Source organism: Solenopsis invicta, chromosome 9 (genome assembly GCF_016802725.1).
Source record: "Solenopsis invicta isolate M01_SB chromosome 9, UNIL_Sinv_3.0, whole genome shotgun sequence".
NCBI classification, from domain to species: Eukaryota; Metazoa; Arthropoda; class Insecta; order Hymenoptera; family Formicidae; genus Solenopsis; species Solenopsis invicta.
In genome coordinates, this window is record NC_052672.1 from 5,830,663 (window position 1) to 5,858,607 (window position 27,945).

The window sequence follows — 27,945 nt, forward strand, 5'->3', positions numbered from 1 at the left end:
TTCTTGTAAAAGCAATATATTTTGGTGGTAAACTATGGTGCTTACAATATTTAAACAAGCGCATAGAGGGCGATTATTCCATGTATATCTTTCTCTTTCACATACATCTTGGACACACATTTGTTCATATAACGTAAAGGTAATCACACTCCATTTATATGTATACTTTTAGTTTAAACATTGATATTGTCTATTCAGCAAAGTTCAATGCGCGTCGAACGAGTGAAACCATTTTTCTTCTTTTCAAGAAGAGATTTACTTATTTGCATGGCTGAACGTGGCCGAATGCGGATACTATTAATATACATGATTTAACACATAACGTTGATGATTTACACATAACGTTTATTTGATCAATAAATAATAAATAAAATATTCAATGTGGTGTATCCAATATGGTCTACTTGGTATTTCTAGTTAAAAAGTTAAGTCATAATTATTTAGATAATTAATTGTTTACAAAAATAGTTCTTTGTATACTTTTATATGTTAGTATATCAATAAATGATATCAATATGTTACTAAAGTCATAAATGTAACATTAAGTCACTTTATTATCTATTTTTTTTAACACTTTTTGTGAAAAAAGGAGTAATATAATTATGCTATATTGAATAACATTTGTACTCACTATGACCTAAATAACACTTTTCTCAAAAATCTTTATTGTATCCACGTAAATATTTGAAACTGTCTCATATTTTAATGTTCAAAAATGTTTCCTACTTTGAATCTGGCCATCAGTTTTAAATTCCGTACTTAGCAAAAAATTAAAAAGAATCGCAAAGTTTAGACGATGTATGAGATACAGTTATTTTATATTCTATTTTATACATTATTTTACACATATATACATTATTTTATTGTATATATTATACGTATAATTTAATTAAATATAATTAAATAATTAAATTTAATTAAATTATACATAGATTATATCAAAATTCTTGGATTTTCATAGAACTGTATAAAAATGTTTACTAATTATTTATAACTAAATATATAACTGTTGATAGTCGTTTTGACTTCATTATCGGTAAATCGCTGACCGCTTAGGTGGACCTTTAGTTGAAACTTTGATCTGCTATATTGTTGCTACTAAATTGATGATTCACTAACGACAAGGAAGTCAAAACGGTTATTAGTTAACAGTTATTAATTATTTAATTACACATAATTAATAAAGTATATTTATTAGTATGTTTATGTAATATGTTTATTTAATAATTAGTATTTTATGTAATATTTTTATGTAATAGCTGTCTTTATGAATATCCAAGAATTTTAATAGCGGTAGTACTATATGACGTAGCTATGTGTAGTTCAGCATTTAAATTCGTGATTATTTGTAGAAATATTTCAACAATTTTAACCGTCGTGCTATTGCATGATTTTTCTTATTGTTAGTTATAGATAGTTTCTTGTTAACATTCGTGGTCTATCGTAGATATACTTTCACCACATTCTATAAATGTCCAAGAATGTCGATTGGCGTAGTAGTATGTGATGATTTGTAGTTACGCATAGTTCATCGACATTGAAAGTCGAAGTTTTTCAAATATTACTTTTATATTCTACAAATGTCTACATTGAAAAAAAAAGTTATTAATTTGACTCAATTTTTCAACTTGATTGAACTTCTTCAATTCAACTATTTATGTATTTGAGTTAAATATACGTACATGTAAATGTGTAAACTGAAGTTTAAGTATTTTATGTATTTCAGTTAAATACATAAATATTTGAACTGAAAATATTTTATCCAGTTGAAAAATTTAGTCAAATTAATAACTTTTTTCTCAGTGTAAGAAAAAAACTAAGAATTTCTAAGTTTTTTTGTTTTAATCTATGTAATATTTCTGTAATTTCTTGTTGCAGTTCTTAGCTCTTCGTAGTTATTTTCTTAGGTTTTCGTAAAATTATTTCGCGCGCACGTGTTGTTGAGTAGTAATTATTATAGGTAAGAAATTAAAAGTTGAGTAACAGTTAAAAAATTAATAATTTTTAATTTAACACTAATTTCTAACTTTATCTAATTTAAATTAATTTTAAATGAATATATTTTTTGTTATAATATATAATATAAATATTATCTACAAATGAAATATATTGTTTAATGTTCCATATTATAATCGTTTTGAGTAATCCAACTTTATAACACATGTAGTGTTTTTAGAAAATTTTTTTGTCTCTGGACGTTCCAAACACAAACCAAGAAAGCCTTCACGTGTTTTTTTACAAAACATCATGTGAGAAGCTTAGTATTTCAAGCCCTATATAAGCGTTACAATATTCCTAGAACATTACATGAATATTATTAAAAGTTAAAATAATATTAAAATAATATTACGAGAATATTGTTGAACATTTGCCTTAATAATAGTATAACGTTTCTGAGGGAAACGAGAAAACGAAATTAAATGACAATAAGTGAAAAAAGTTGTTCAGTACATGTAATGGATATTTTGTCCGATAAACGTCCGATGGAAAATGGTTGTGTTTTGGACGTCCGATGGATATTCTTAAACGGACGTCTGTAGGACATCCATATGTCCACAGACGTACTGACATAATTTGTACATCCGTGGGACGTTCTGTGTTGTGTAGAAATGACGTAGTTACGTTGCAGGTTGATTTTTTTTATATCTTGCAATTCCTAATTCGTTTGCTAATAGCTTGATACACACTTTTCTTTAAAACAAAAATAATGAAAATCAATAAACCTTCAAGACAATAGAAGACCACAGAGATGTAAAAAAATATCTTCCAGGGACGATTGTAACCTAAATATTTTTCATGGAAGTAGTCTACTACGTAAAACATCCATTGCATTCCCATGACGATGAACAGTTTGAAGTTCATGATAAATCTATTGCAAAATATTATAAATACAATCGATTAAAAAATAATATATACACAATTTCTTTATAGAATGAACTTGAAATAAAGTAAACGATACATAAAGATACCATTCATAAATACAGATATCTCAGCTATAAAATGTTTTATTTTATTATTACAATGTATTTAGTATTTTTTGGATATTCGCTATAATACCAAAATAATTGTGAAGCGTTTCTCATTTATTGGAAATTAATTGAAGAGAAGAGGGTAATATGGCATCTATTTTTATTTTAGTAAATAAGTTTATTAAATTTATAATTAATATTTGTTATTGAAACTTGAAGGATTACGTTCGTCAATGTATTGTTTAACAGATTTTTGACTCAAAGTAATGAAATATTTATTTTGAATGTGAGTTATAAAAATCTAATGCCCTGCATAATCGGCAGAATAAAAGTGGTTATAATATAGCTATCCATAATATTAATTTTGAAAAATTAGTTTTATTTAAAAGAAACACGGTACTTTGTTACAAAATTATATATTTTTAATTTTTCATTGTTTAGAATTTTTCTGATTTAAAATTTACCTGCGTTTAGAAATTTTAGAAATATTATTAGAAATATCCCTTTGTTTAACATTAAACAAGCATAAAATAATGTCTCTAAACACTCTAGAATGACAATCGATTTATCGAAGAAATATTTTGACATAAAAATTTTGCTTAAAAACCATATTAACAAAATTCCATGTTATTGTTTTAATTTTGTATAACTTGAAATATGTATAGCTTAATAAAAACTTAAATAACGAAAAAACACTTGAGTGTATGTATATTCGACTGATAATACATTTAAGTTTAAAAATAATGAGGAAATATGTGTAATTAAAGGGGTTAAAAGTGTTATCTTGAAAAAGTTTAGAAGTGCTCAAAAGTTAAAAAAGCCTTATAACAATTGTCTGTTATTATGTATTGGCATATTAACATCACTACTAAACGAATGACTCCATAAGCAATTGTCAGAATATGTCACCTAATCGGGAATAATAGGGGTAGCCATATTGTCGACAGTACTTTCTTCTCCTCTAGCAATAGTCATTTGTATGTACCCAGTAAACATTAACTGATAGTAACACAATATTAATGTTACGTTAAATTTAAGATTAATAATATTTATGCTCGTTTATGCAACAGTAAAAAGAATCAACGCCTAAGACGAGTATTTTATATATGTTTATAAATTAAATTTAAGCTTTATTTTTATTTTTATTTTCATTATAAAAGTTGAACAGTTTTCGATTCACCGAATCTTTATCAGCCGCAGCTAATTTGACAATCGACGTCATTCGATCTCACGTCGTTACAATATATCTTTAATCCGTCATTTTATTGTACTAACAAATGTCTTGTTCTTGAAGAAATAGGCTATATACAGAATAAGTTTGCCGATATCCATCGGCTTCTAAATCGTACCATCTCGCGTATAAATTCAATCACAGTACTTGAGAAGAGGATACACGCTTTGTAGGATTATTTAAGAACTACATATCATTATCATCATTCCTTATTAAACCAAAAATGTTAAGCACAATAGAAATTTTGTTATTAATATTTGCAGGAAAATTGTAACTTTGCTGTTATTTTTTAACACATTTCATAGATTGATTACAAAAAAGTATAATAAATATAAATTTTGATAATTTGTTATGATACAAATTATTATTAAAATTAGATTAACAAAGTTTAAATAACTTTGTGTTTTTTTATTAAAAATTGTCATTTAAAAATTTATAAGAATACATAAAATTATGAAAAAAAAGTATAAAAGGAGTAATGTTGTACTTTATTATAACGTAAAAAAATTAAAAATATTTTTCATAACTTCTTAGTTATAAACTTTTACGTCAAAAATAGTGATATTTTGGTAACCTTACCCTGTTACTATTACAATACAGTTATTGGATTAATGATATGGTCAACGCCGTTATTTCTGCAATTCTTAAAAAATAATGTAAAAATGAAAATAATTTAAGTATCGTATAATTCGCTCATGTTAGGCCTTGATTCATTTTATAAATGATGTTATAATTTCACATAATTTGAAAATATAAATGTATCAACATATGTAAATAGCTGTACCAGCCGAAAGCAGATCTTTGTGCTTGCAGCTCAATAATTTTTTGAATGAATTTATAAACATTTGCAAGATTCTCAAAACACGCCGCATACTAGCAGACTTTAGTAAATCATTTTTTTTAAGAAAAACCCAAAAATGTAATATCTTCAAAATTAAATTATTGGTCAATTTAATACTTTTGATGCTTACAAGCATCTCTACTATCCCTTCCCCCTCATTCCAAAAATCGTAAAAATTTATTGCGAAAAATATTACCTCGACCAGAATTTGAACTTGGATTCTCCAGCATCCCGTCCCGCTGGTGTTTTAAGCCTATTTCCACTAACATAGATTAACTTTGATCTCAGTTTAAGTTACTCTTTATCTTTCTTTAGTTTTAAGAATTGAAAAAAGATAAAAAGTAAATTAAAGTGAGATCAAAGTCGATCTAATGGAAATGAGCATTAATTCATTTGATTACCGAGGCACTTGCTGATATTTATTGTAATAACCGATAATGTAAAATAAGCGTTAATTTTAGCTGACCCGTATTTAAAATTTAAATAATATCTTAATGTGACTTAATATGATCCTAATATGATGTATCAACACATTTAAGTAACGAAAACGAGAATATAAATATAGAGGAGAAGAGGGTAATATGGCACCCATTTTCATTTTATTGAATCATTTTGTTTATAATTAATATTTTCTATTGAAACTTGAACGATTACATTCGTCAAAATGTTGTTTGACAGATTCTAGGCTCAAAATAATGAGATATTTATTATTTAGGACGTGATTTATAAAAATCTAATGCTCTGCATAATCGGTGGCAGAAAAAAAGTGGTTGTAATATGGCTATCTATAAGAATAATTTAAAAAAGTTAGTTTAGTTTAAAAGAAACACAGTATCTTGTTACAAAATTATGTATTTTTAATTTTCCATTGTTTAGAATTTTTCTAATATAGAATTTTCTTGCGTTCAGTAACTTTAAAAATACCATTAGAAATTTAGTTAGAAATGTCATTTTATCCCTGTTTAACATTAAACAACAAGCATAAAATAATGTTTTTAATGTTTCTAAACACCGCTCTCTAGAATGACGATCGATTTATTGAAGAAATATTTCAATATAAAAATTTTGCTTAAAAAGCCATATTAATAAAATTCCATGTTATTGTTTTAACTTTGTATAACTCAAAATGTGTATAGCTGAATAAAAAGGTAAATAATAAAAAAAACACTCAAGTGTATGTATATTCGTGTGATAATGCACTCAAGTTTAAGAATAATGAGAAAGTATGAATGTAATTAATAAGTTGAACGAACTTACCTAAGTGAAGTTCGACTGTAATTATGCTGTCTCGTCCGGATGGATAACTCATGTAGTGCGCTCCCCTGCGCAAGCATTAACAGGCGATTTTAAAAGACTGAGAAAGCGCGCGCGTGTCGCGCCACCGCCGCGCGCTCGGGTCCCCGCCGCGCGTGTGCTTCATATTTTTAAAGCTACAAATCTGAAAGAGGGGTTGGGAGGGGAGGGAGTTATCCATCCGGACGAGACAGCATAATTACAGTCGAACTTCACTTAGGTAAGTTCGTTCAACTTATTAATTATGCAACGTCTCGTCCGGATGGATAACTCATGTAGATATTTAAAGCCTCAGATTTGTCTAGTTAAGGTTTAATGATATAGAAAGAGTGTGTTATAATTTGAACTTCTTTAGGCTTACAATATTTTTAATAAAATTTCTTATGTAGGATTAAGAATAGATGCTTGAAAAGCCGGTTCGCTAATTATCGGACGCTTATAGAAGCGCGCAAAGACTTCGGAGGAACTGCTCCAGCCAGCAGTCCTACGGATTTCCTGTAAGCTAATGCCTTTGCTGGCCGCTCGAGAGGTCGAAGCATGGCGAGTTGAGTAGGCCGAGAAAATGGAAGTATCTATGCCCGCAGCTGCTAGTTCGGTCTTAATCCACCGACCCAGGGACTGAGAAGTGACTGGTTTATGCGGTGGACGAGTAGAGATAAAAAGAGAATCTACTTCTCCCCGTCTGAGACTCTGCGTGCGGTCCAGATAAGATTTAACTATGGAAAAAAGGCATAGCTCCGGTTTGTCCAGAAAGGGTTGAAAAACAAGCAAGGGTTGATATTTTCCGACTCCGGAAGTTTTGATCCTTGCTGGGATCTTAATAACCAAAGAATCCGCAAAGGAGATATTCGAAATTTGTATTGCTGCCAATGTCTGCAACCTTTGAGCAGTTGTGAGTGCGAGCAAGGTTGCAAGCTTTCTTGAGAGTAATTCCAGTGAGAGATTGTCGTGGGGATATAGAGAGGCCAAGCGGGTAACTACCGGGGCCGTATCCCAGATAAAGTCGTAGCGTGGACGTTGCGGCTTTAGTGCCGCAATCCCCTTGAAGAATCTCCTTACAAGCGGGTGAGAACCTATCTCGTTCACCGAAATTAAGGAAACGGCCGAACGAACCGTATTTAGGCTGGAGTAGGATCGACTACTGGCAGCTGATATTGATAAGAATTCTAGGACTGCCGAAGGCGATGGACAGAAGCAGTCAATTTGATTTTGCTTGCAATAAAGCCACCAAAGTTTAATCGGCTTGGAGTATTGAGTCTTCGTGGCTTGCGTGATGGACGCAAGTGTTACCTCCATTGCCGATGTCGGTGTACCTTTGGCTATGAAGGCCTGGCGGATAATCTCGCAGCTGCCAGGGTAATCCTGTCCCAAGCCGGATGAATCTCTCTGAAAGGAGATGTTAACATATTAATGTTCGGCTCGAGATAGACTGGTTGATCGATAATAAGACGGATAAACAGTGGGAACCAAGGTTGAGCGGGCCACCAGGGAACCACTATGACTCCTTCCGCTCTGTCCGAAATGATCTTTCGAAGAACTCGCAGAATTAAAGCGAAAGGGGGAAATGCAAAGAAGCGAAACTCACTCCAATTTAGTGAGAATGCATCCACTGTAAAAGCTAGCGGGTCTGGAAACCAGGACACAAATCGTGGGCATTTCGCATTTATTGATGAAGCGAATAAATCGATGTCGAAAGGACCTAGAGAGGACTCGATCTTATCGAAAGAATCTCGGCTCAAGGACCATTCCGTCTCTTCTGAGACAACGCGTGATTCCGCATCTGCTTCAAAATTCTGGGCCGATGGAATATACGAGGCATAAATATATAGATTGCGCTCTGCGCACCATTTCCAAATTTTGCGAGCAAGCTCTGATAGATGGGGAAACTTAATTGACCCCATTCGATTTATGTATGAAAGAGCGGTGGAGTTATCTAGTCTTATTAGAAGATTACAATTTCTTAGGTGAGATGCGAAACATCTCAAAGCGTGAAAGACGGCAAGGAGTTCTAAGAAATTGATGTGATTTTGTCTGTCCTCTGCAGACCAAAACCCATGGGTGCGAGATTCACCCGAAACGGCTCCCCAGCCCGTTAGGGAGGCGTCTGTAAACATTTCTAAGCTGAAGTGACCTGAGCGAATGAAGTTACACTGGGAAGGGTCTTCGAAAATTGCTTGCCACCACCATAGATCTTCTTTAATTGATTCCGGCAGGATCATACGGGCCTCAAAATTTTCCTCTGCAGCTGCAAGGGCTAAAAATTTTGCTCTCTCCAATCTCTTGGTATGTAGAATTCCATATTGCACCGCTGGACAGACTGAAATCAGAGATCCAATGTAGCTAGCAAAACGACGAATCCTGCAAGAGTTAATATTTAAAAAATAAAGAGTTAATTGTAAAAGATTATTTCTTTTGTCCAACGGTATAGAAATGGAGAGCTGCTCTGAATTGAATATGAGGCCTAAAAACCGACAGGATTTCGATGGAGAAAGAACACTTTTCTGTTTGTTAATTAAAAATCCCAAAGAAGCTAGAAGATCTATGGTTGCAGAAATATTTTGTATACATGCCGCGTGAGACGGTGCAAGAAGAAGAAAGTCGTCCAGATAGACGACTGACAGGAAGCCCTTCTCTCTCAAGGATGATATTACAGGCTTTAAAATTTTTGTAAAAATATAAGGAGCCGAAGCGAGGCCAAAAGGCAGAACCCTGAATTGGAAAAGTTGACCCTGAAATTTAAATCGGAGAAATTTCCTATGCTCCGGACAGACCGGTACAAGATGGTAGGCATCCTGCAGATCGACCGAGGCGAGGAAGTCACCTGGAGAAAGAAGACGAATGACTGTCTTCCAATTCTCCATTTTGAAATGTGGAGCAATAATAAATTTATTCAAGCCCTTTAAATTAAGGATAAACCTCCACCCTCCGGAAGGTTTCCTGACTACAAAAAAGGATGACAGAAATTGGCCTTTACAGCCTGATACTGGCTCTATCGCACCTTTGCTACAGAGCCTAGCGATTTCCTGACGGCATATTGAGACTTCTGTCTCTGAAAGGTGGATTGACGGCTCGGATGCCTGGAGAGGGGGATGGTGCCTAAAAGGCAGCTTGTAACCGCAGATTCCTTGCAAGATTACTGGATCGGTCGTAATTTCCATCCATTTTGAAATGAAAGAGCTTAGTCTGCCAGCAATGTTTACCTGGCTGTCAACTAACGCCTCCTCGACCTCGATCTCTGATAGACCGACGATCGGCGACTGCTGCTCGACGCCCCTGTTCTCCTTGTCGCCGACGGTTTCGTTTTCGAAGCAGGGGCTCGGGAGTTTCCCGACGTGGATGGAGCCGTCTGTGCCGGTAATTTAATTGGTTGCTGCACCCTCTTGGAGATCGTCAAGGATGTGCTAACAATATCCCTGGCCGATTTCTCCATTGATGTTGCCTTTTTTATTTCTTCACCAAAGGAAGAGCCAAACAGAAAGTTGTCCGCAGGAATGGCGTCTGCAGTGGACTTGGCCAAGGTATTAAAGGCCGGTTTTATCAGGGCTCTTCGTGACAAAGAGAGGCGATAGAAAAGATCCGCCAAGAGCTGAGCGCCGTCAGCGATTTTACTAATTGCCATTCGAACGTCCGGGTTGAGAAATTGCTGTATTTCTGGTCTGAGGAGGTCAGATATTGCTTCTCCTAAGGCGAACAGGGCGGTACCTACCTGATTTTGATTTAAACAGCTGTACTCGTCCCTTTTAACTATGACATTGTTTTTTAATGCCGATTTGCACTCAAGGTTGAGTTTGGGAGCCCTGAGGAAAGCGAAATCTTCGGGGGGAGAATACTTTTTGAGTAAGACCTCCCGCTGACTCGTAGGCAAACCCTTACGGGTAAGGTCAGTCCATTTCTGGCTAACCATATTGTTCCAAGGTCGAAGGTCCGTTGCCTCTGAATCGGGTCCGAACAGATCCTTGGAAAGATCCACCGAAACCTCGTCAGGCCCCGTGGAAGCCGGGGCCGCAGCGTTTGCCGGAGGAGGCGAAGAAGGTGATTCTTCCGTTGACGGGTCAATCACCGTTGCTGCAAGACCGAGGGGGTATTCCGATTAGTCGGAAAAGGTTGTGTCAACTCCTCTGTCCGGTATACGGAACTGGGATGTCATACACACCTGAGACGTGTGGATCTTTCAACCTCTCTCGAACTATCGAGATGGATTCCGGATCATTATCGCTTTCATCCTTCAAGCTAACCCTTGAAGTTTCCTCGTCGCTTACCTCCCGAACCTCCTGGGACGTCTGTTCCGACTGCGAAAATGACAAAGAGGAAGAGCCGCGGGGGACCCTAACCTCACTCCTGGATAAAATCTCGATAAGATGCGATAACTTATCTTCCAATCCTGCAAAACGGTCTCTAGACTCGGACCTCTTTCTCTTCCTTGATTTACGATCGGATTTACCCATCTGGCTAGAGTAAATTATTCTTAACAAGGATCAAAAACTAAACGCACTGTTAACGCTGTGCACAACAGGAAAACAATGAAGCACACGCGCGGCGGGGACCCGAGCGCGCGGCGGTGGCGCGACACGCGCGCGCTTTCTCAGTCTTTTAAAATCGCCTGTTAATGCTTGCGCAGGGGAGCGCACTACATGAGTTATCCATCCGGACGAGACGTTGCATAATTAAAGGTTAAAGGTGAACCTTGAAAAAGTTTAGAAGTGCTCAAAAGTAAAAATGCCTTATAACAATTGTCACTTATTATGTATTGTCATATTAATATCACTAAAAAACGGCAGGCTACTAAATGAATAACTCCATAAGCAATTGTTAGAATACGTCATCTAATAACGGAGATAATAGGGGTAACCATATTGTCGACAGTAGCCATAATACCCTCTTCTCCTCTAATAATTTCACACTCAATAAGTATATGTGATATAAAATGCTGTGTATTGAACAGCTATATAGTTGATTGTAAAATTATAACATTGAAAGTTATTGCTTATTCAATTAATTAGTTCCGGACTTTCAAAATTTAAATACAATTAATAATTGAAAAATAGGCTAATGAGAATCAGCGCGGGTCAAAGAGCGCAATCACAAGTGTCGATATTGAATCATTTATTCAATTCAAAATTACAAAACGAACGTTTCGACTCACTTTGGAGTCATTCTCAGCGCAACCAAAAATAGTAAAGGCAATAGAAATAAAAGCCGTCATCAGTTATCGAAAACTGAAAGAATTCAAATCGCCAACGGTTTGACAAATTCGTGATAGCATCTTTAACCGTGATAGTGTCGCAAGAGATGACCTTAACTGTGTAATCATCGTATAATTATTTTGAATGTCGAAAAATTACTTTAATTGAGGCTATATTTTCTTGTCGCCGTGTCGCATGTCGCAAGAAATGGCACTTGCAACACGGCTCATGCGACGCTCATTAGTCTATTGACTTAATGATTATTTTCCAATCATTAATTGTATTTATTGTTTATTGGTATACTTAAATAACAAACGGGATTAACTTCCTCTAAATGAGAGACTCTTGATAAAAAACTGCAATTTAGAAATTAGAAATTTAGAAATTTAGAAATTTAGTTTACATTTTGAATTTCTATTATGAATAATCAGTTAGGTAATTATGTTTTGTAAAAATAACCACTACTTAGATCTGGTTACCTAGTAAGTACCATTTCACATTTAATAAAACCAAAGAAATGATTTTATTAAGTGCGGAATGATATTTACTAGATAACTACAGCTAAGTAATAGTTATTTTTACACAGCATAGTTACCTAACTAACAGATTATTCATAGTAGAAATCAACAGTATAAATTAATTTTTGAAACATGCCTTTTATTATCATATTTCGTGTGTTTCAATTTTAAGTAGAAAGAAATTCTTGCATTGTTGCGTAGATTGAAGAACTTTAAAGATAGGATGAAAATAATAAAATTAACACAATAGGTCTTAAAATACGCGTTTGAAATTTACTTACTTTAATTACAAATTTTTTGTTAAACTTTGTCTTTTAGTTTAGAATTACTTCTAAAAATGAAAATTGATGTGTTAAGTCTCGAAAAGCACTCACCTCTTCCTATTGGAACAAAGTTGTTTGCTTCTAGGATCCGTAATTACATTTTTTATGTCCGCTTTTACCTTATTGTAATATTTTGTCGTGAGAATGAAGAACACCACGTTGGATATTGTCACAATCGTTTCCGGTCCATAAATGAAAATGAAATCGCTGTAGTTATCCCAATTGACTGTGTCTTTTGATTAAAATCATAATAAATTAATAAAGTTTAATTAAACTATTTTAAAATTATTAGGTTATATATAAAAAATTCTAACATCATACGAAAACAATACGAAAATATTGTTTTTCTGGAGAAGGTAAAGTGGGACAAGAATGTGGATTTTGGGTCTTGTGCGTAATCAATGGTTATACGGAGAAAAATGTCTACTCAGATAAATAAAAATTTTGTGCCATATTTTATTTTAAAAGAGCCATACAATTTCGAGATATTTTAAGAAATGTGATTTTTTATAAACATTTTTTGCATGATTCAGATAAACGCTGTGAAATGTAGCAATTTACATTGATTCCCATAAAAACTGTAAACACCAAAACTCTATATAAGCGTAAAGTTATTCTTTACTATATCACTCAAGAAGCAAACGATAAAGTCGTAACAACGCTTAATTTGAACAAAATTCAATGTGCGTAAATTATTGTTCTTTTGGAAGGATTGAATCAAAGTTATGTTGCAAGGATAATAAGTGTTTATCGATTCTCTATCTCTCGAGTTTGAGCTTGTTATCAAGAAATAAACGGATTTTGAAGAAGAGGACAAGGTCGAAGACGAATAATGTCAATTAGAGAAGATCGTCTTATCATTAATCTAAGAAAGATAAATCTAAAAGAGATAAATCTAAATCCGCATAATTCTGGCGGTAATTGATAATGGCGGTAATTGGTAAATAAAAAAAAAATAAAACACAAAAATGCATACATAATTTTGATACATTCTAAGTCCTCGAAAAAAATCGTACGAACCTGATTTTTTTTTTAATTTGCAGGGAAAACTCCAAATTTTACGATGGCTATAGTGACATTTGCAAAAAAAAATGCATCCTACTTCCTGGAGTGCGTCAAACTACGCAAATGTTTGGAAACAAAACCATAGAGATATTACATATAGAGTAGAGAAGCCAGCCTCAAAAGTGACTTGTTGATAGAAAAACGGGAGCTTTAGTCTATCTCTCTCTTAATGGCGCTAGTACAACAAACACAAGAATATAGGTCCTATCTTCTCTCTCTTTCTAACGGGGGGACATTTCCACTTACAGATCTATTTATGGCTCCTCTACTCTATAGATATCTCTATGAACAAAACACGTCCTTACTTTTAAAGAAACAGCGGAAAGAAGAAAGCAGAAATTCCAAATTGACCAAATGCACTTTAAACTAGAGACTTTAAGCTTTAAAGTGAAAAATAGACTTTGAAGTACGATAACTTTTAACGAAGTTATGATTATTTAAAATTGTGCAAAATTTTGGTATACTACATGGACTGAAAAGTCCCGGAGAATTTTTAATGAAAACAAGCGTTTTTTGGGCAAAGTTTATTCCTCAACATAGTTGCCTTCGAGTGCGATACACTTGATATAGCGATTTTCCAACATTTCGAAGCCCTTTCTGTAGTATGAAACGCTTTCAAAATACGCCTCGGTTTCCGCGATGACTTCCTCATTCGATGTGAATCTCTTTCCCTGGAGCCACCGCTTGAGGTTTGGGAACAGAGAGAATAGTCGCTGAAGGCCAAGTTTAGAGAATACGGCTGGTGAGCAACCAATTCGAATCGTAATTGATCCAATTTGGCCATCGCTTTCAAGGACGTGTGTGACGTGTATGACGATGCGTTATCGTGATGGTATAGAACTTTTTTCTTCGCCACATGGGGTCGTTTTTTCTTTATTCCGTCGTTCAATTTGTCCAATAACGCTACATAATACTCTCCCGTACTGTTCTTTCTTTCTGCAGGTAATCGATGAAGATTATGCCATGCGCATCCCAAAAAGCGGAGGCCAAAACCTTCCCGGCTGAGCGTTGGTCTTTTGGCCGTTTTGGTCGGCTTTCGTGGCTTTTCAGCCACTCTGCAGACTGCCTATTGGACTCAGCCGTATGGTAATGAATCCACGTTTCATCTATCGTCACAAAACGTCAAGAAAGTCCGCTCAATTACGCTGCAAGAACGCCAAACCGGCCGTTGAATCATCAACGCGCTGCTGTTTTTGGTCGACGGTCAGCAAACGAGGCACCCATCGCGCAGATAGCTTTTTCATATTCAAAATTCAAAACATCGTGCAAAAAGTATACCACCTGTTCTTTTGAGATGCCGACGGCCTCAGCTAACTCGCACAACTTCACTTTACGATCACTCAAAACGATTCGATGCACTTGCTTTACGATTTCCGAATTCGTAGCCTCTTTTGGTCTTCCAGAGCGAGGTGCGTCTTCGGTGCTTGTACAACCCATTTTAAATTCACTAAACCATCAATAAACTGTTGTTCTCAAAGGAGTAGATGTGGGATCATATTTCTTCAACCATTTCATTGATCGTTCAGGAGTTTTTCCCATCAAAAAACAATATTGGATCAATATGCGATATTTCTGTTTCTCCATTTTTTTTTACGAAGGCGAAAGTAGCGACACTTAAACCACTGTAGCTTGTAAACGAATGAACGAAACGTTATGAAACTTTACACATAAACTAGTGACAGATGAACCTGTCGAAATAAATCATGTTCGTTTTCTAGTGGCGCCACTTATTGAAAAATCCCGGGACTTTTCAGCCCATGTAGTAAATGAGTGTTACGATAATTTTGTTGCCTAGTGTATTTCCAAGAACTCTGTTACTATAGCATTGATCGACTAACTTACGTTATATCATCTCAGAAAACTGTTATTGATTGTAAATAACTTACATACTAAGTCACATGATAAATCGCCAATATTAAGTTCCAGATAATCTGTCAGTATATCCGTGTTATCGGCAACAATAATGAAAATTGACATCAGGAAAGAAATGCCCCATGCATATAAACAGTACAACAGGAATCTTTTTCTATTATTGCGGTCCTTTATAATCCTCTTTTCACGTAGAGTTCTGTGGAGAACATAAATTAATATTAACTTATTAAATCTTATTAAGTCAGCAATGTGTCTATGTAAATGCTGAAATGTTGCTTCCAATCATAGCTTGCGTTATTATTAGATTTGTAGTAATTGAGTTCACATTTCTTGATAAGTTAATGCTTTTATGATGTAACAATATGCCAGCAATTTGTCGACAATTTATATTTTAGCCTGAAATTATCATCATCGATACTGATTCAAAATGCGTAGTGTTTTTATATAGCTATTTTTTATCAGATTATATGTGTAAGAATAAGAAATGATCCGACTTGATGAAGTCGCGAGCGTTTGTGTGATGCGAAGGAAATATGTGGCCAATAGCGTAGGTCTTCGAAAAGATAGGCGAAGAAAGGAAAAATCGCAATGAGCGATAACGGCGCTGGCAGGAATGGGGAGAAGATCCTAGAACATGGAAGTGAGATGATCATGCAGCGAAATAGGCCTGCGTGTAGTTCGCGAGGAAAGTGTATTTCTGTGCAAGTTTGAGTAGAGGCTGTTTCGCGTAAAGCGAATATGTATATAGTTTCGTTCTGCTTATGCGTATCCATTCGCTATTGTAGTTTGATAAATATAAGTTCCGTTCAAGGAAGATACATAAAATTCGAACATTCATATCCGATCAAGTCATCTTTGAAATTATAGCCTTCCTAAGACGAGTTAATTACTTAACGATAATATCAGAAATACTTTACATCTTCAGAAGTGTAATAGCATCAGATTATAATTCATTACAACATGCTTCTCATAATGCTGACAAGTAATATGTTGCTATTAGACATATATACATATATACATTGTTACCTGCATGTTGCTTCAATATCGATATATTCAAATTTGTTCAAGACAAATATACGAATATAGCAAGTTGATAGTACAATAAGTAACGACAGATTTATGAGATTCTACTTACACACACTTTGTTACCTTGGCGAAAATAAAGCGTAAAACAAACATAAAGCGTAAATTGGAATACCGGAATGTTAAAGAAAAAATATGGAAAGAGCTAGTGATGAAAGTGTAATCGAACTCTTTATAAAACGTAGATTTGAACATCGGAGCATGAAACGTTTGTATGACGCTTGTATGACGATTCAAGAAACTTTCTATTTTTGCCATGGTATTTAAATGTTATTTTCCAAATTGAATTTTTACATATATAACATGATTGCCATCTGAATAATCTAATTTGCTATATCATTGTAATTTTGTTGCAACGTTATGTAAAAATTATTTGCAAAAAGAGTTATTAATATTTTAATAAAAAGTTAATACTTCTTTGTCTACTTTTGAAAATATGTATTTAAACAATTGTAAATTATTATTATTATTGAAACTTATAATTTAATAATATACTGTTGGAATATGATCATCCATAAAAATGAAATTAATAAAAATTACGAAACATTGCTGAAAAATTTGTGAGATAATTAAAATACCATGGAGATAAATAAGAAAATAATTTTGTGCCGTAATAAACTTTATTACAATTAAAAAACTGATTTAATAATTAATTATTTAAGAGAAACAATTACTGATTTATTGCACGGTAAAATCATTGTCTCATTTATCTAATCCTCGATTATTCCATTTGACCCAATGATGTCATCGTGTATGTCTTACCTGAAGGTCCACCATATGTCAAAGCACATGACGTTAAGCCAGAATTCCGTAGATCGAAAAAAAAAATACCCGATGTAAGCTAAAAACATATTTTTTACATTTCTTTAACGTTATAATATTCGTATATTTCCTAAGACTTTGTATACAAACCTATAGCTTTGCACGATTTTTTTTCTTGTTGTTCAGCCGCGACTTTGTCAAACCAATCAATGATAAACTTGAAGATGGTAGACAGCAAGATAGTGCTCACGTAACATATGACCGTTTTTCCATGAATATTTTGCAGATTCGGTAAGTACGCGTACACTAGCAAGGTCATCAGGAAAAATAAACATTTGACGATCAATATGGCGAACCACCAGTCAGTGCTAAAAAAAAAAAATGCATTTGCTAGTGCTCGAATATTGATCTGACATTATTTTCATCAATTTCCAATACATTAATGATAGGATACTTTTCTTTGTGCCCCGTATATATGTAAAATATTTACAGCTCACAAATACTCAAATACTTTTTAATTATACGATGCTCTACATGTCACTATTTATTATGATTGTTTGACATCGTAAAATTAAAACAAACTAAATTTGACAAATTTAATCAAATTTAATAGAAGTTTGCAATAGAAGAAATAAAAGAGCTTGAATGCATAGTAACACGCTAGCATCGTTAATAAAAGTCTAATTCAATGCATTGAATTTTAATTAATTACTAGGAAATTAACACAAATTAATTTTTCCGGAATAAATTTTCAATATAACAAAGCATTGGCAAATCCCATGTTAATACAATCTTTCTTTTCGGTTATATCTACAAAGATAAAAATTAGTGAAAATAGTAATAGAACTGTAGGTGGTAAACGTGTACGAATAATAACACAAAGCGCCTTTTTCAGACTTTTTCTGTTGTTTGAATAAAATTTATCATTTTCTATGTATTTTTGTGCGCTGACCACGAATCCAGCAAGCAAATCGCTCCATCATTAAAATTGTGAGGTAAAAATGATCATTTTTGTCACTTTTAACCTTATTTTTCTTAAAACCCTGACGTGATAGAGCAATTTGCTTACCAGATTTGTGTTCAATGCGCAAAAATACGTAGGAAATGATAACTTTTATTTAAACAACGCAAATCATGTCGAGCATATATATGTTGGTCGTGACTATAATACACGTGCATACAAAGATTAAGTCGATAAAAGAAAAACGTATAAAAAACGCGTTAAAAAAAATCTAATTTAAAAGTAAAAATTTGCACTTTGAGATGGCGTAAGCGAAAGTAGAAAAAAATTTATTTTGCTAGCAAAAAAGTTACGAATATGTCAAGAAACGTCATTTTTGACACCTTTAACCTTTCTTAAAAACCTGATGTAATGGAACAATTTGCTTATCAGATTCGTATTCAGGGCGCAAAAATACATAAAAAAATGATAAATTTTATTCAAACAACCAAACACATCGCCCAGTGTAATTATCAGGAATTGGAAGTAACGAATTACTGGTAATGCCGTTACCGTTACAGTTACTTTTTTTGGTAACAAATTGGTAACGGCATTACTTTTTATTTTTTGTAACTATAACGGTAACGTAGTTACATTTTTCTAGTAACGGTAACGAATTGAATAGTTACTTTTATCGTTACTTTTTAATTTATAATATAATTTTTAATCTTTATTTTTCAATCAATATTCATAGTTTGTTGTTACATTATATTTAAAATCATTTTGAAGAATAATTGTAAAATAAATCAATTACAGAATTGTATTAGCTTAAAAGCGAAATTTACAGATATCAACTTTTGTTAAAATTAAATAGTAAATTAATATCGATAAAAATGTAATATTAAAGTAAAACATTTTTATGGTTTAACTTTTATATTACAAAGTAAAACCGTCAGACAGAAGTCAAACCTTTGTGACGTAATTATTTAACTTTCTATTAAAAATATCGATAAAAAGTGTATGTTCTTTTTATTTAATGAATTCTATATGAATTCTTATTCAGAAAATCCTATATAATTTTTGTAGTTTTATTTATTTTAAGAACTGTAAGTTTAGAATTATATGAAAATTTCTAAACATAATCTAATTTTATTTTAAAATTAAAAAAGTAACAAAAAAGTAACGAATTGTTACTATCTATATAACGGTAACGAGTTACTTTTGAAAGTAACGAGTAACAAGTAACGGTAACTAGTTACTTTTTTGATTCGGTAACGAGTAACGATAACGAATTACTTTTAAAAAGTAACTTTCCATTCCCTGGTAATTATTATATGTATTTACAATTATCGTATATCATTTATAGTTGAAGATTATAATATAATTGATGACTGTAATAGAAATAATATACCTTCTATAAGTATCAAGCCTTATGTATTTGGAACAAACAAACAAAGCAAAACTTGAAGAATTGTCGAAACTGTTACGTATGACGTCAAAGCAGTGCATATTGTTTGCATCGTCATCATTTCGGATGACAACATGTCCATTTGATGTCAGTAACACATTACTTTCCCATTCATTTGGATCGTTTAAACCGTACAATTTTTCACACGGGTACACAATCAAAACTCCGTAGTCTAAGTAATTAAAGGGAAGTAGATTAATTCCGTTTCTCTGTAGGTAGAATTAACGTTGGCAAATGCTAACTATTATTAATAATCAATTAATAATGACAGATAAGTATTATAATAAGGACAAAAATATAAATTTTTTTTTAGAAAGTAATAGAATTGTTTAAACATCATTAGATGTAGGGTTGCCAGATTGGGGGATTTTTCTCTTTTAGGTTTTGTTATTGTCAAGTGAAACTATTTGACAAAAAATTTATAATTTTTTAAACAAGAAAATATAAAGATCTGTAATATTTACATTTTCCCAGAAATTCTCCCGTAATGTAATAAAAGTTTGTAAAATATCACCCAGTTTGGTAACTTTGATTAGAAATACCTTTGGTCGTGTCGAAAGTGAACGAATTTGTTTGATTCACGGTATATGCAAAAGCATTGTAAAATTCTCCCGGTTCGTTAGGTACACTGAATGTACCTAATGTGCAACCCTCATAAATATATTCATCTTCGGGACAGCACTTTCTGATACAAGCGTTCGTGTCACAGAATTCCATATCTCTGCAGATACGGACTATCAATCTTCGTTTAACTGCAAACTCCGGTGTCATCTCGAGACAAGCGTTATCCTCAGTAACTGGTTCCTCTTTGACATTATTTTTGGACACTGGAATCATTACCTGTTAAGTTATTTGATTTATTTAATGTTGTTTTTATTCTCATCGACATGTCCAGAAGGTAATGTTTCTATTCCAGAAGATATAAATGCTTTTATTGTAGGGATGAAATAAAAAGGATAAAAGGGGAGTCAAGATAATTAACGAAAAAGTGTGCAAAGCGGTAAAAGTCAGTATTCTCATGTTGAAACATTTGTAATATTGTATATTTCAATTGCTACAGTCTCAAGCTACAACAACAATATCGGAGTCAAAATAAATACGCGTGACTTAGCCGGCTGCTTCGAATCGACTCTCTCGGAAATCGCTTGTATCGCGAAATGGGAAACGTTCGTTTACGATCCTGCACGATGAGTTCGATCAGGACATCTCTGTTTAACATACTGACGATCACAATCTACGGTCTGCGTGAAATGATCGCGTGAATGCGTATATCGCTTACATTATAAATTATCTTACATAGCAATGTATCTATTTTATTACTGGTATATTACATACAGTCATAACATTGACTGTTGTCAGAATTGTAACAACTGATAATTGTAAGTCCGCATATGTTGCTAAATGGATACCCTCATTACGTGACAACTTTAAGTAACAATTTGTTGGTATTTTTAAAACCATTATTATTATTATGCTATTGACATGATGATGCCACAAAAATTTATAAGATTGCAGTACATTCATAATACTCAAAATAATAATTGATATGCAATAGTTACGAAAATTATCTTATAAATAGAAGTTTTAATTCCTTTCTCACCGAATATGTATTGTTCCGTAAGAAGATATCGTTTTCGTTAATTTCATAGTTAACGATCGGCCCTTGGCATTTAGGTGGACCATGAGTGAGTATCACTGCACTTTCTGCGTCACTCGATCTATTTAGCAAAAATGCTCCGAGACTCTGTGTTTCGTTTAACCGGGTCAGACATGTCTTTGTGCGGCTGTCGAATATTGTATCGCCAGAGCAACATTTTCTGGTGTGTAAAAGCTGCGGAAAGGATGCGTCAATTGCTTTCACTTGTTGATTCTTGTTTGATTGGCAGTAACAAATTATTTTTATGGGTTTCTGTTTCCCTCTAATGTAAAATAATTCAAGGCAAGCTGGCACCTACAAACAATTTGTTAAGTTGTTAAGCAAGAGCCACTCGCTGTTAACGTCGTTTAAATAATTGTTGTTAAATAACATTTTACTTTCGTTATATGATTAGAATGGTATACCAAGTGTGGATATTATTATTTTTCTTTTAAATGATATAAATGGATACATTATACATTAGCGAATAAGAAAAGCATTTAGTGACGTCCCTAAGTTTCTTTTTATACTTCTTTATTATTCTCTTTATACTTCTTATATACTTGATTTTTGTCTTGTCAATCATGACATTGCGACTTTAAAGTTAATGATAAAAAAATCAATTAGATTTCAATTTACCTCTAAGATAGTGTTAGATTCGAAATCGTCGAGTGGCATTGCCACAAGATCCTCAGATTCGTCGCACTGAGGAATTCCTTGGAGCTCTCTCGTAATGTTCCAATAGTGAGAATAAACGTCTATCGCGAATAACGGTACTGATTTACAGTTGGTGAAACTGTTTACATAGATCTGTCCTGGTGGGCAACATTTTGTTAGTTGCCATTCGGATGATGCTCTTATCAAGGATAATACCAGGCCGAGCAAAGCGAACTTTATCATAGACATGGTTGTGTAAAACTGTAATAATTTGTTTATTTAATACGCAATACATATTTCTCTATTATTATTGCTTATCTAAATTCAACGTCATGTTTATACTTATTTATACTTGCGGATTATTATTTCGGCTACTTTGCAGTTACATTTCAAAGCTTCTGCTCTAATTTGTACTTCAAACCTGTTTTTTTTACGTACAATTCATTTTAATAAAGATATAATTCACTTGTCTACAAATAATGCATGCAGCCTTTTTTATTCTTTTTTGAAAAGAACTTCTTCTAACTTTTTTCGCTGAATTATCATTTTAACAGGTATTTAAACCAAGTCCTTTAATTGCCTAAATTTTAAACTGCCATTCACAGCGATTTGTAAGTTTTATGCACAACAATTATATTAATGCTTTCTTGCACAATTTTATTTCGATTCTTCTTTTATTTGCTATTTTGGGCAGAAATAGTTGCTATCTGTTTAATAATAACTTCAATCATTATGTTTTTATCGTTCTGAGCAGAAATATATGTTTGTACCATTTTAAATTGAATTATACAATACTTGATGTCAAATTATTTTTATGTAATAGATGATTATTAAAATGTTAAAACCAAATAAACATTTACCTTCAATATTTCTTTTTTTTTCTAAATAAAAAGATTATATTCTTATGTAATTATAAATTATAACGTTTTTATAAATTGAATTTTTATATACATCTCTCTATCTAAAATTACTTAGTTTCTTTATCAACAAAAAAAGTGAGATAAAAATCTATTTAACGTATCGCAGTAAAAAATAACACATACGTAATCAATTAAATTACTTGTTCGAAAAATTGCAATCCTCACTCACAATCAGTTCTCTCTTTATTCACTAATTTTCTTGTCTTCCTGAAGTGATGTTACATTGCAGCGAGTTAATTGCGCATGCAGTCGAATACTCATTTTCTTTATATATGTCTCTGTAAATAATCTAGTTGTTCCATTACTTTTATCACATTGCCTCGTCTGAGAATACGTTGCTTTAATATAATTATTCTTTCACATTCATTTTTATTATTTACACGTGTTTCTTGATGTGACATGGCCGAATAGATTAGCGCAAAAAAGTGAATTGAGAGCTCTGTTAGTGTGTGTTTGGGGAGACACTATTAGCGTTATTTGAATCAGTCTATCCTTGTTACATCTAATTAATGATAATAGTAGAAAATACAAATAACGCTAGTAGCGGTATCTCCAAACGCATCCTTTATTTTATCGCCTCAACATAACACCAACTGATTTTTGAAAATTTGTTCCTCCTCCACACCTCCATTTTACGGAATTAAAAAAAATTGCTTAGAATTATGTAATTATAAGCTATATATAAGTTTTCAAGTGTTGCAAAATTTTCATCTTGTAAATCGAAATTTAATTTATTTAGTAGGAAGTTGAATAAATATTCATTTAATCCCTTCCATAACTGAAAAGTAAAGAAATTAATAAAATTTTAGGGCAAAATTAAGAATTATTTAAAAAAGCTCTTATAATCGATATAGTTTCAATTTTTAAATCCATTTTTTCACTTCTAAACAGCTGTTAAATTATTAAGCTATGACGAGATCAAGAGCACAGCACACGAGAGAGGAGTTGTATCATAGTCAGAAAAACTCAAAGAAAATCAGTGGATGGACTTTTGATCATTAAGCACAGTTAATAATACAGAGTAAAATTAATGGTTAGTTTGGAGGACTAGATTTATGTTGACAGAAAAACAAATTTTAATGTAATTAACTTTAATTAATTTTTTAATTTTAATATATTATTTCACTGTTTAATGGTATATTAGAAAATTGAAACTAAGTAAAATTAGGGTTGAAAACCATCGCATTATGCGATGTACCTTTTAATAGAAGCGTAAAACGCGAGTTACTAATGGCGAGGCCCACGATGGCTAGTGACGAACAAAAAATTACGTTGGCTAATAAGTGTTAAGATGAAAAAATAAACTTTTAAAATTGATGCAGTTTTTAATGTATTTTACATGCATAAAAACGTTTTATAAGGTCTTATAACGTCTTTTTGTATCTTTTCGACTTAACAGTATTGGACTCAGAGAATTAAGTCAAATATAGGAAAATAATATCAACAAAGAGCCGATACTAGTTGATCTTTATCATTTAATTTTTTTTTACATATTTAAAATGCCGTGTTTGTAATCTTTACGGAAACAGCTATAAAAATGCGAAAATATTATCGACATACAGTTGAAGAACGGCTATAACGTTTTTCGTATTTTTGTAGTTTTTCAAAGGAAAAGAGACATTACACTGAATAAACGTTGAATATACGTTAAAGACTTTTAATAAATACATTAGTATCTATTTATACATTACGGAAACGTGTATCCAAACAGTAAATATTCATTAAACGTGATTTTCTTGATAAACAACTCTTTATGCTTTTGAAAAATAAAAACTTAGAGAATTGAATCTTACTAGATGTGCGAGAGATGGTCTTGGATAAAATAATCATTGTAAAAGAGAAATCTTATGACGATGCTCATAAATCGGTGATTGTTTATGTGATATATCATGATTATGTTATTATTACAATACTATAGTCGATGCAAATAAAATCTGATTTTGTGATATAAAGGATCTTATTTTGCACACAAAATTTTAAGTTCTAATCGTTATCTTGTATGCGATATTACCTTTTAGAAATAAAAGTATTCAAATGTCTTGTGAAATATTGTAATAGAAATGTTTTTAAAATGTTGTGATATGATATGTTACAATGGAAATGTTTTTAAAATCTATTACATTCAATAAATTTTCTAATTAGGTTTTCTAAAATTGGGCAAATTCTGCTTAGATACGTCAACCAAGTAGAAAATACTCAAGCAGAAAATTTGTTTTATTGCTTTCGTCAACTATCCGAGCGAAAATTTTTTAAATGCATCCGTAATGTGTGCTAACAATAAGTTTATGTACAAACCTGTTGAGCAAGAATGTTACGCAATAACATTATTGTGTGACGTTCTTGATTAACAGGTTTATACATACTTCATTATATAAACTCATCACACGTGGCAAATGGATTTAGAAATTTTTTGCTAGTTATTTTCTTATTTATAGAGGAGAACGGGGTAATATGGCACCCATTTTTATTTTATTGAATAACTTTGTTTATAATTAAGATTTCCTATTGAAACTTGAACGATTACATTCATCAAAGTGTTGTTTGACAGATTCTAGACTCAAAATAATGAAATATTTAGGGCGTGATTTATAAAAATCTAATGTACTGCATAATTGGTAAAAGAAACAAAGTAATTGTAATATGACTATACGTAAAAATAATTTTGAAAAATTAGTTTAGTTTGAAAGAAACACAGTACCTTGTTACAAAATTATATACATTTAATTTGTTTAAAATTTTTTTACATTTTAAAACTTTATAAATACCATTAGAAATTTCATTAGAAGTATTATTTTATCCCTGTTTAACATTAAACAACAAGCACAAAATGATCTCTCTAATGTTTCTAATTACTACCCTCTAGAATGATAATCGATTTATTGAAGAAATATTTTAATATAAAAATTTTGCTTAAAAAATTAACAAAATTCCGTGTTATTGTTTTAACTTTGTATAACTCAAAATGTGTACAGCCGAATAAAAAGTTAAATAACAAAAAAACACTCGAGTGAATCTACATTTGTGTGATAATATACTCAAGTTTAAGAATAATGAAAAAGTATGTGCAATTAAAGGTTAAAAGCGTACCTTGAAAAAATTTAGAAGTACTCAAAAGTAAAAATGCCTTATAACAATTGTCAGTTATTATGTACTGGCATATTAGCATCATTAAAAAAACGGCGGGCTACTAAATGAATAAGTCTATAAGCAATTGTTAGAATACGTCACCTAATAACGGAGATAATAGAAGTAACTATATTGTCGACAATAGCCATAATACCCTCTTTTCCTGTATATAAATAATGCATTATTTTATTAAGTATTTCAGAAATCATCTTTGCATTTATTACGCTAATCAAATTGCAAATGATAAATGTAGAAGATATTATTGTAATACTTTAAATGTAAAGTACTTAAAAAGAATGTTTAAATTACGATCAGTAATCCTTTGAATAAGATTTAGATCTGGTATAAAAATCGGTCTCTATTAGTTATGACGTAATTTCAAAGATTTCAAATTCTTGAATAGGATTGATAATCGGTAATTACCTAAAATTAAAACATCGCCATGTGAAACAGCGGACTTTTTTCTGTAGGAAACGACGCTAATTTCATTATATTAATTCTACTTTTCCTCCCAAAAAAATTGAGATATAAATGGATAATAATAAACTGCAAACATTATTCCGTTTGCAAATACTTGAAGAATTGGATTAAGATTTTACACAAAAATACTTTTATACCTTTCAACCTCAGTAAGTTTCAAAATTCAAAAAATTTTTCAATAATGGGCTTATTTTGACGTGGAATATCCTACGTTTTAGACACGATGTCCAATTTCTTACTTAATAATCTCTAGATTTCTCATAAAGACGATACCGGTCTCCACTTACCGTACACAGCACCTAACCGATCGGCCGTCTTTACAAAATGTTGGTTCGTCTTACCAATACAAACGCATCTCGTCGTGGCGGACTGTTCTCGCGGCTCGTCTTGACGGCAACGGTCCCAACAACAAAGTGAATTTTGAATTTTTTACAGGGGATACGCAAGACTTCCTATCCCACGCAATGGTCTTCGTGGCGCCTTGCGATTGGGTCCTTGCGGCTCGCGTGAATCGCACTTTCGCTTTTCGATGCACAGCTTGAAGTATTTACATCGGTGCCCTCGGGCAGTCCACAAATTTTTTCCTGGATTTTCCGACGTTGGCCAAGTTAGCAAACTCTCCCTCAAGTCCACGACTAGAGCTGGAACCCATTCCTTTAGGCTCCAAGTGGGATTTCCCATGTTATGATAAGTGTGGAGTATCGACATCTTTTTGCTTCGATTCATATTCTCAGTTTTCTGTAACGTGCAGCAACCTTAGTGCTTCCCCACAAGAACATCCTACGTAATTTACCTTACGGATAGCTTTGTGCGTTAGGACTTAAGCAAAATGGTTGACTTGTAATCTTAGGACAAGTTTTATGACTTATGTCTTTGTCTTTAGTAGCGCACAATAACTCTCTTGTGTCTCAAGTCTTAAGTTACGAACAGAATCTCTTTTTAGTTAAGACTTGAGACACAAAACAGTTATTGTGTTTTACTAAAGACAAAGACTTAAGTTATAAAACTTGTTTAAGATTATAAGTTAACCATTCTGCTTAGAGCTTAGTTTAAGTTTACTTATAAGTTCGGGCTTAAGTTTGTGGTTCGTACTTAACGTAACGTAATGTCTTACGGATATTCTCGTGCGGAAGCTTTTACTCGTGCCTACATTAAACAAGCGCAACACAGGTAATAAAATGAAGCGATGTCATCTACTTGTACCTGCTCTTCTCCTAGCTCGATGATCCTCAGGCGATAGTAAGTCCTCTTCCTCGAAATGATTCAACCGGGCGAGATGTTTGAAGAAAAAGATTTACGTACAAATTCTATAATTATGATACCGTCAGAAAATGGGCCTTTACTTTATAAGTTAGAAATCATTATAATTATTAAAAATTTATTTATAATAGTTACAAAATTTTTATTTGATGTTTATCTCTATGAGCGTTTACAATTATATTATCGATAATTATTTATGGAAAACGTTTTACTTCGAAAAATTATATGATATTGTTATATTATATTATGCACGTATAACAAATAAAAAAGAATGCATCATAAAATTCATAAAACATTGGTACTAAATATTACGCCCAG

At 32.5% G+C, this 27,945-nt stretch overlaps 3 protein-coding genes across 9 annotated transcripts in view; all 3 read right to left on the reverse strand.

The window, feature by feature from the left end:
- On the reverse strand, window positions 1-26,772 carry LOC105199507 (G-protein coupled receptor Mth2). Of its 6 annotated transcripts, none has more exons than XM_039453770.1 (12): window positions 25,990-26,750; window positions 22,885-23,039; window positions 22,198-22,548; window positions 21,824-22,102; window positions 21,149-21,499; window positions 20,091-20,388; window positions 19,492-19,720; window positions 17,291-17,508; window positions 17,141-17,219; window positions 15,310-15,491; window positions 12,410-12,590; window positions 1-2,869 (listed from the first exon to the last, which is right to left on the reverse strand). In XM_039453770.1, the coding sequence occupies exons 4-12, from the start codon at window positions 22,088-22,090 to the stop codon at window positions 2,641-2,643; spliced, it is 2,034 nt and encodes a 677-aa protein (XP_039309704.1). In that variant the 5' UTR covers window positions 22,091-22,102; window positions 22,198-22,548; window positions 22,885-23,039; window positions 25,990-26,750; the 3' UTR covers window positions 1-2,640. The 6 variants fall into 6 exon arrangements, with proteins under 6 accessions (XP_039309704.1, XP_039309705.1, XP_039309707.1 ...); XM_039453771.1 differs by having other exon boundaries at window positions 22,198-23,039; window positions 25,990-26,050; window positions 26,655-26,729; XM_039453773.1 differs by having other exon boundaries at window positions 21,149-21,379; window positions 22,198-23,039; window positions 25,990-26,755.
- The window catches only part of LOC105201065 (G-protein coupled receptor Mth), a 335,046-nt gene that overhangs the window by 91,208 nt on the left and 215,893 nt on the right, over window positions 1-27,945 (reverse strand). The window lies entirely within an intron of this gene.
- On the reverse strand, window positions 7,604-10,270 carry LOC120358711. The gene is made up of 2 exons (XM_039453789.1): window positions 9,535-10,270; window positions 7,604-7,720 (listed from the first exon to the last, which is right to left on the reverse strand). Exon 1 carries the CDS (start codon window positions 10,236-10,238, stop codon window positions 9,546-9,548), a length of 693 nt encoding a protein of 230 aa, XP_039309723.1. The 5' UTR covers window positions 10,239-10,270; the 3' UTR covers window positions 7,604-7,720; window positions 9,535-9,545.